This window comes from Oncorhynchus masou, chromosome 4, assembly GCF_036934945.1.
Source record: "Oncorhynchus masou masou isolate Uvic2021 chromosome 4, UVic_Omas_1.1, whole genome shotgun sequence".
Classification (NCBI taxonomy): Eukaryota; Metazoa; Chordata; class Actinopteri; order Salmoniformes; family Salmonidae; genus Oncorhynchus; species Oncorhynchus masou.
This window is the reverse complement of record NC_088215.1, coordinates 10893886-10903324: the sequence shown is the minus strand read 5'-3', so window position 1 is coordinate 10903324 and position 9439 is coordinate 10893886. Positions and strand designations below refer to the sequence as shown.

The window sequence follows — 9439 nt, the reverse complement described above, 5'->3', positions numbered from 1 at the left end:
AAACTATTCTGGGAGAGAAGTTGTGGCGGGAATTGAGGAGGGCAGTGTGCGGAGGGCAGTGTGACTCCCAAATCTGTATTGGGCCTCTTTGACTGCATACAGTTTGGGCATAGCTCAGTGTATCTGCATGCAGTTCCTGGGAGAGAAGTGGTGGAGAGTGGTGTAGGGACAGTGTTGCTGGCTGTTCTCCAGTCTCTGTGAGGCACCACCAGATGCAGGTGATTTGTCTCAGAGTTGGTGGCTGTTCTGTTGCTCTGGTGGAATGGGCACCCAGAGCAACATCCTTAACATCCTGGCAAAAGTGGGGACTGCCTTTGTAATGGCAATTTTAATGTTAGTGCTTTTCTTAGAAGTCATTTCTGTGTTCTATTCATGTGCTGTTCTATAAACCAATTTCTGTGTTCATGCAAGTGGCTGACTGAACAAATCCTCACTATCGGTAGCTGCAATTTGGCAGTATGCCCAGACCTTATTTTGAGAACAATACCTCGTGAGGTATTGGTCGGTCACATGAATGAAACGGTAATGATTAATGAATTATGTTATATGTGTATAGCCGTATTTAAGATAACCGCTGGGACTGCCCCGGCAGAGCTCCTGATTGACATGTGTACTATGGTGCATTGAGTTGTTTGGAACCTCTCCAGCACGCTGACAATAAACAATGATTCATATTAAGACTGACTTTGAGTGTCCCTGTGCAAGAATTTCCACAACAGCCTCTTTGTACATGTACACATTGTCGTAAAGAAAGTAATGGCTACTGTAGTTATCACAGTGTCACAAGTATAACAACTTAAAGAATATTTTGCCTCTTGAACCACAAGGGGTACTCTATATGGACATAAATAATGTTTAACTCACTTTTCCTGGTGTGTGCCATTGGCATATGTAACAATGACAGACAGGACATGCAAAATCATTTAAATAACAGTAGGCTGCAATCAACACAAAGATAATAAAACACTGTATTATAAAATAACTGTTATACAAAAAACAAACTCTACTAGCTCTATTAAAGTATTGTATCGCACGCTCTCGCTTTCTATTTACAATGACTGTACAAAATATTAGGAACACCCCTCAGAACAGCCTCAATTCATCAGGTCTTGGCCTCTACAATGTGTCAGGGCTGCAGGCCCAATATGGCCCATGTTGACTCCAATGCTTCCCACAGTTGTGTCAAGTTGGCTGGATGTCCTTTGGGTGGTGGACCATTCTTAACACACACGTAAAACTATTGAGCATGAAAAACCCAGCAGCGTTGCAGTTCTTGACACAAACCGGTGCGCCTGGCACCTACTACCATATCCTGTTCAAAGGCACTTCAATAGTCTTCAATTGTCTTACCCATTCACCGTCTGAGTGGCACACATACACAATCCATGTCTCCATTGGCTGACAAATCCTTATTTAACGTCTCCTCCCCTTCATCGACACTGATTGAAGTGGATTTAACAAGTGACATCAATAAGGGATCAAAAGCTTTCACCTGGTCAGTCTATGTCATGGAAAGAGCAGGTGTCCTTAACGTTTTATACATTTAGTGTATATACACATTAGTTAATAGAAAGTATATATTACATTCCCAATATCCCCGACAATGCCATAAGTTCCCATCTCATAATATGCAGTCCTGTCACTGGTTTGCAAGGTGCCCTGGATAATGGTGATTTGCAATGGTTACCAGTGCTGGTCCACATGGGCAGCTCTTCAGTTCGTTTAGCCTCTTTAGCCTGAGTTCATTTAGCCTCTCCTCATTTTCCGATAAACATGACTCCATTGAAGAGTTCCCTGATCACCTCTTGTGAGAAGCCTCCACCCTGCCACTGGTAGGCTCTCTGAAACAGGCAGCCAGCCTCACACATTGCCATTTCTTCCTGTAAATCGTGTTGTTTTCCTTCCCTCGGGTTTTTACACCATTCATTTTTTCATTCTTCTCATGTTTGCCTCAGCTGAAATAACAAATAAAAAGACAAATGTTCAATAATAAAAAATTAACTTATTTCAGCTACTCAAAAGGTATAATTTTCTGTCATTGACCACTTTTACAATAATGGTAAGTCTCATGCTGCTGGTATATTGTAAACATGGTGAACAGTGAATGGTCTTCATACTGTTGTAGTGCTGCGGTAGCATAGGCTGGGTGATTACTAGTTTGAAGGCTTCTATCCACTCCCTCTGGTCCTGCTCCTGGTCACACAGGAAGACAAACTGCCTGTCTGGTGTCTCCAAGGTGACCCCGAACCTCCACCTGCCACTGCGGCTCCCCTTAGGCTGGCCCTCCCTCACAGAGTAGCCATGGCCCTCTGTGCCGATGAAGACAGCTCCCAGTTCCAAGGCATCCTATGGACGGACACACAGCAATACACAAATAGAGACTGCCAGACATACACACACACTTTGCAACATTCTTCTCCACAAATACAAATGTCTTAAGCATATTCTCTGTTGTCATTACCAGTGAAGATTTGAAGTAGGACAGCTTTCTGTCCGTTAAGTTTAAGATGAACCATCTCTTCTTGAATGGCTCCCATTGCTAAGAACAGACACAAAAGGCACAGAATCAGCCCTGGCTGAGCATCATACAGGTTGAGTTTCTGGTGCTCTCGGCGTATATCACTTTAAAGCTTCGCTATGTTCAATGAATTTGCTGGATTACTAACCGTTGGTCCGGTTTTCTCCATGTAGCCTTCTTTAATGCTACTTCTGGTTATCAAAGGTACAAGCTGCACAAGCAAAAACATAGAAAGGAGACAGATCTGTACAGAGGGAGTCCTTGAAAGGATGACGTCACCTGTGACATATCATGTCAATTACGGCGATACAAGACATTGAACTCACGTCACTGTCCCTGGCATTAGGGTTGACTTTCTTGAGGTAAGCAAACCGGGTGGCCCGAATCGCATTGAAACAGGACACAATTTCCTAGAAGTAGTAGAGAGAAATTTGAACCCGAGTCTTCAAGACAACGTTTCAATTGAGTTTTGTCATAGGTTAATACCTGGCTGTTGTCATGGTAAACAAACAGGTTTCTGGTCCGTTCTTCCTCCAGGTAGGAGATTTGCAGCCCATGGGCGTGGCCTATCTTTTCCGGCTGGAACACGGCATTGAGATCCTTCATAGAGATGACTGCTTTGGGCTTCTTGGACTAGGGTCAAAAATACACAACAGGCAGCATTATAATGGTCCCTTCTCAGGTATTTTATATTTAACATTTATTTAACCAGGTAAGTCAATTAACATCAAATTCTTATTTACAATGACGGCCTAGCAAGAGAGAAAGGCCTCTTGCGGCGATGGGGCCTGGGATAAAAAAAAATTAAATGGACAAAACGAATCACGACAAATGAGACACCACAACACTACAAAAAGAGACCTAAAACAACAACACAACATGGCAGCAACGCAGCATGACAACACGACACAGCATGACAAAAACATAGCATGACAACAACATGGTAGCAACGCAGCATGGCATCAGCACAACATGGTAGCAACACAACATGGCAGCAGCACAACATGGTAACAGCACAAAACATGGCACAAACATTGTTAGACACAGACAACAGCACAAAGGGCGAAATGGTAGAGATTTTTTTTTTGTTAACACGCAAAGCAGCCACCAGTGTCAGTAAGACACTCTTCCTACCGAACCACATAACCTTGTTCTGAACACATCCAAAACAAAGGTTAAGGGCAGAGAAAGACTGCTGGACACTAAGCTTTGTTGCAGGGCATGACACACAAAATCTGGGGAGGAGCCAACTGAGTATAATAAGCTGACCACATCGCTGGCGTCACGTCGTTAGAAAATACATTTAGATACATCTGTTATTCAAATATTGCACCCACACTGGTCACGCCCGTCAACGAGTCAACGAGCGTCTGCGTTGACAAGGGCTAAAATAGAACTCCTTTCTATTTCTGACGCAGATCGCGCTGGAGGTCCTGCCTCTCCCATCTCCTCATTGGTTTATAGAAGCAGGTACCCACGTGCCATCTCCTCATTGGTTATACCCACATGGGTGATTGTAAGATGAACTGAGTTGCCAGTCGGTGTAGTAATACTATGAAAGTTTAGATGCCAATCACCATATAAGTTCAAAGATGAAAAAGCCTGGAAGGAGGAGATGACTATAAACGATTCGGTTGACCGTTTTATGTGTGGATTAATTGTCGGAGTAGAGGACCTTGTGCATTTCAGGTAAAATATCAACTCAATGTTTATATCCCAGGACAAATTACCTAGCAACAGCAAGCTAGCTAAATAGGACAAATTAGCTAGCAAGTGCAAGATAACTAGCTAAATTGCCATCAATGTTTAATGCTTTTCGACCTGATCCCAAATGAATGTAATTGGTTCAGGGTTTGTTTAGATATTTTAACCTGCGTGTCGTGATTCCGTTTGGTGTAGGGGGACAAAATACATTTATGCGCGATGGCGCACACGCGCAGCCGATTTGGGTTCCGTGTAAGACTGTATCATCTGCATATAAGTGGATGCAGTGCATTCGAAAAGTATTCAGACCAATTCCCTATTTCCACACTTTGTTACATTTCAGCCTTATTCTATAATTAAATCATTTTTTTCCATCAATCTACACACAATACTCCATAATGACAAAGCAAAAACAAGTTTAGACATTTTTGCAAATCTATCACCAAGACTCTTCCTAGACCTGGCCGCACAGCCAAACTGAGCAATTGGGGAGAAGGGCCTTGGTCAGGGAGGTGACCAAGAACCCGATGGTCACTCTGACAGAGCTCCAGAGTTCCTCTGTGGAGATGGGAGAACCTTCCAGAAGGACAACCATCTCTGCAGCACTCCAACAATCAGGACTTTATGGTAGAGTGGCCAGACGGAAGCCACTCCTCAGTAAAAGGCACATGACAGCCCACTTGGAGTTTGCCAAAAGGCACCTAAAGGACTCTCAGACCATGACAAACAAGATTCTCTGGTCTGATGAAACCAATCTGACAGAGTGTGAATGGCTCTGCAGAGAAGAATGGGAGAAACTCCCCAAATACAGGTCGCTGCCAAAGGTGCTTCAACAAAGTACTGAGTAAAGGGTCTGACTACTTACATAAATGTGGTATTCCAGTTTTTTTCTTCTTTTAATACATTTGAAAAAAGTATATACACATCATTTTTTGCTTTGTCATTATGGGTTATTGTGTGTAGATTGATGGGGGGGGGACAATTTAATTAATTTTAGGATATGGCTGTAACGTAACAAAATGTGGAAAAAAGTATAGGGGTCTGAATACTTTCCGAATGCACTGTAAGTGGATAAGAGCCTATTTCCTGAGGTATGTTGTTGATGTAAATTGAGAAGAGGGGCCTGGGATCGAGCATTGGGGTGACAAGTGGGCTGAAACAGCAGATGTTCTGACTTTACATATTGCACTCTTTGAAAGAGGTAGTTAGCAAACCAGACCAAAGACCCCTCAGAGACACCGATACACCTAGGCCGACCCACAAGAATGGGGTGTGGTGGAATTCTAAATGGTCGGTGATCTGTTTGTTAACTTGGCTTTCGAAGATTTTACAAAGGCGGGGCAGGATAGATATAGGTCTATAACAGTTTGTGTCTAGAGTGTCTCCCCCTTTGAAGAGGGGGATGACTGCGGCAGCTTTCCAAACTTTAGGGATCTCAGACAATACGAAAGAGAGGTTGAATAGGCTACTAATAGGGGTTGCAACAATTTTGGCAGATCATTTTTAGAGAGGGTCCGGATTGTCTAGTCCAGCTGATTTGTAGGGATCCAGATTTTGCAGCTCTTTCAGAACATCAGCTGGGTGAAGGAGAAGCGGGGGCTTGGGCAAGTTGCTGCAGGGGGTGCTGAGGTGTTGGCCGGGGTAGGGGTAGCCAGGTGGAAAGCATGGCCAGCCATGGAAAAATGCTTATAGAAATTGTTGATTATCATAGATTTATCGGTGGTGACCGTGTTTCCTATCTTCAGTGCAGTGGGCAGCTGGAGGAGGTGCTCTTATTCTCCATGGACTTTACAGTGTCCCAAAACTTTTTGGAATTAGTGCTACAGGATGCAAACTGACTGAGTATACTGGTTCCTGTCTTCCCTGAAAAGTTGCATATTGCGGGGGCTATCGATGCTAATGCAAAACGCCACATCATGTGTGCTGAAGCAGTGAATCAAGCAGTGAATAAAACAAACTCAGGCTTCTAATGTTAACATGCATGAAACCAAGGCTTTTACAGTTACAGAAGTCAACAAATGAGAGCGCCTGGGGAATAGGTATGATGCTGGGGGCTACAGGGCCTGGATTCACCTCTACATCACCAGAGGAACAGAGGAGGAGTAGGATAAGGGTACGGCTAAAGGCTATAAGAACTGGTCATCTAGTGTGTTCAGGACAGAGAGTAAAAGGAGCAGATTTCTGGGCGGGGAAGAATAGATTCAAGGCATAATGTACAGACAAGGGTATGGCATGATGTGAGTACAGTGGAGGTAAACCTAGGCATTGAGTGACGATGAGAGAGGTTTTGTCTCTAGAGGCACCATTTAAGCCAGGTGAGGTCACTGCATGTGTGTGTGTGTGTGTGTGTATGTGTGTGTGTGTATGCTAAGGCATATTGAGCAGGGCTGGAGGCGCTACAGTGAAATAAGACAATAATCACTAACCAAAACAGCAATAGACAAGGCATATTGACATTAGGGAGAGGCATGTGTAGCTGAGTAATCATAGTTATGAAGGAAGGTTTCTCATTAGTTTTTCAGCAAGCGTCTATGACAAATCAGTACAGGTCATTTAACTGAGAAGCCAATTCAGAATACAGTGATCACTGAGGTCACTCAGAAAAACACCAGATTGATACCTATCAGGATTATTTGTGAGGATAACATCAAGGAGAGAAGCCTTTTCTGGGATCATACCTCATGGGATTGGTAATGACCTGAGAAAGATGTAGGGAGTCCCATTGTTTTTAAGTAACAGGGGATGTTCCCTGTGACTTTTCCAAAGCCTTGTGGGCACATTTTGTTAGCAGGGTTATCTGATCCAAGAAGATGGAGAGAAACTACTTAAAGGGAAAGGGGGATACCTAGTCAGTTGTACAACTGAATGCATTCAACAGAAATGTCTTCTGCATTTCAACCAACTTACATCCTCCTTGGTGAAGTATCTCAAGGTGAAGTCTGTTTCAGAGAGCAGGAATCTCCTTTTCAGGAACTGCTTGTTGTCCTTGCCTTTCTTCCATAGAATTCCTTCGTAAAGTCCTGAATGGGATCCAACCAATACAAAACATTGATTTAGTTAGTATCCCTTCTCTCTTCATACGCAGTATTTTGGTACGTTTGTTTCTATGTCTTGCTCTGTAGACAGATGTATGGAAATGTCTTGTGTTCCTTGACAATTTGAATAAAATAAATGGACTTATCCATGGAGACTTGTCAACATTTAGCACTTACCTGAACTATAACCTTGCTGAAGGGAGCTACTCTCTCCTGTGAATTCTCTCCTCTCATACTTAGCACGTATCCACTGATCTTTAAGAACACTGTCAGGAAACCAAAAGGTTAGATTTAAATACAAAAATGAATATATTAAAAATACAAACTTTGTGTTCAATATATGAGACTCAACTTCGACCACAAACCCTGCAGTATTTGCCAACTCAATCAATTGTAGGCTAATCAACCACAATATATTTCTTCCTCTTCTCTTGAAATAATACTGCATCCTTCCACTGAATGAACAACTGTCAAGACATCACAATTTACACTTCCTTGAATTGAGTGAGCGAACGAAGACATTGATATAGTCCCACTCACACACAGTCCTTCTCCTGTGGCCGGTAGTAGAAGGGCGGAACGCACTTCTCATAGAACGCATTGGCTGCAGCGTTACCCCTTGTCTTCATAAACTACAATTAGAAACATAATAGGAAAGTTATAACATAATAAGCATGTTATAACATGACAACATCAAAGGTGATGGTGACTATTATTGTGTGATCTTGAGAGTGCATCCTTCAAGGTGTAAAGGTTCTTGGTACACTAATGGGCTATCGTAACGTGTTAAACTGTACCTCTACTAAGGAATCATCCCAGAAATCCAAACGTATGGACTTTATCCGGCTGATGGCAGGCAAGTCCCGATGTGTCCCCGAACAGTTCACACATACAAACACACCAAGTTTGTATGAGGCCCAGTCTGGCTCTGTGAATAGCAGTAATATGACACTGTATCAATCCACCAGACACTGGAAATGTTTGCAGCCTGTATACCTTTGAACCACATTACTATAGTTTGGATATTGGACTTTGTAGTATGTCATGCCTTGATTGGTTGTTTTTTCTAAGGTTGGCTCATGAGTTGTAGAGAGTTACTGGAAAGGAGGAACCATTGTAATCATTGTCTGAATTAACTATAACTTCCCCCAAAATAACTTCTTTAAAAAAATGCCATGGCTGTGATCATTTGACTTTTTAGTCATTTAGGGTGACTTCGAGTTAGTGCATTCATCTTAAGATAGCTAGGTGAGACAACCACATCACAGTCATGGTAAATACATAATCAGCAGTGAAATCCAGTGAAATAAAAGCAACTATAACTCACTTGTCTTAGGTTTTTGCTCATGCACCACATACTATGAACAATAGACAACCACACTGAAATAGTATATCATTAATATGAAATAGTCACATAGAAGACATAGCTTCTGTTTGGAGGTCTGTCAATATTTTACTACTTTAAACTTTTGTTTTACAGTTCCTATCTGTACCAAATCCTAGCCACAATGGTAACCCAAACATGTCAAATGTTGGAGGCTATCAATCATGGTTTAACATGTATTTTATTTAAAAAAAATAACTCACCAGGGGCCCCACAGTCGGCACAATGGTCGTTGCTGGGCTGTTTCACCATTTCAAGCAGAATCTTCTTATTTCTCTCCGGACTTGCCATAATTAAATCGGCTATTCTTCTGCGTCAATCAAGTCCCAACAAACGAATTGCTTATTTTACTTAGGTCCATGCCTTTTCATTCACTTCAAATGTATTACTTCTATAACAGGTGTCAGGACATTTTTCTCGTTGTTGTTGCACTTGACCGCGCACACAGGCCGTCGTTTCCCTTTCTCACTGGCATAGCAACATGCCGTTTATTGTTCTCCACACAAACACTCACTATTCAAATAACAATGAGCAGGGGAAGTGAAAAAAGCGTTGCCATATATTACGCATAATTTATAAACGGACAAGTAGGCCTGGCAGAATAGTAATATCTAAGAAAAACAACTGTAATTGATTGTATGGTATATATTCCAACAAATTATATCGAGATAATATATAATGTCTTGATAAATGTCACCAAAGTTAATTCATATTTAAATATAAATAAAATATCCTAATAAAAACGAGGACATCTTTGACGAAGTTTGCACTTGAGATGAAAGTCAGTGAGATGTTAAA

At 42.1% G+C, this 9439-nt stretch overlaps 1 protein-coding gene across 1 annotated transcript; it reads right to left on the bottom strand.

Moving 5' to 3' along the window:
- Nucleotides 1–950: 950 nt before the first annotated feature.
- Nucleotides 951–9127, bottom strand: LOC135523786 (arf-GAP with dual PH domain-containing protein 2-like). The gene is made up of 11 exons (XM_064950692.1): nt 8845–9127; nt 8055–8185; nt 7798–7889; nt 7435–7523; nt 7130–7242; nt 3005–3151; nt 2845–2928; nt 2667–2729; nt 2462–2539; nt 2118–2346; nt 951–1955 (listed from the first exon to the last, which is right to left on the bottom strand). Exons 1-11 carry the CDS (start codon nt 8930–8932, stop codon nt 1924–1926), a joined length of 1146 nt encoding a protein of 381 aa, XP_064806764.1. The 5' UTR covers nt 8933–9127; the 3' UTR covers nt 951–1923.
- Nucleotides 9128–9439: the final 312 nt, after the last annotated feature.

Coding starts and splice junctions, on each gene's coding strand:
- LOC135523786 (XM_064950692.1), bottom strand. CDS start 8,932: ATGGCAAGTCCGGAGAGAAATAAGAAGATTCTGCTTGAAATGGTGAAA. Junction 7,524..7,797: donor CCACAGGAGAAGGACTGTGT/GTGAGTGGGACT, acceptor GTTTCCTGACAG/TGTTCTTAAAGATCAGTGGA. Junction 2,929..3,004: donor TTTACCATGACAACAGCCAG/GTATTAACCTAT, acceptor TACTACTTCTAG/GAAATTGTGTCCTGTTTCAA.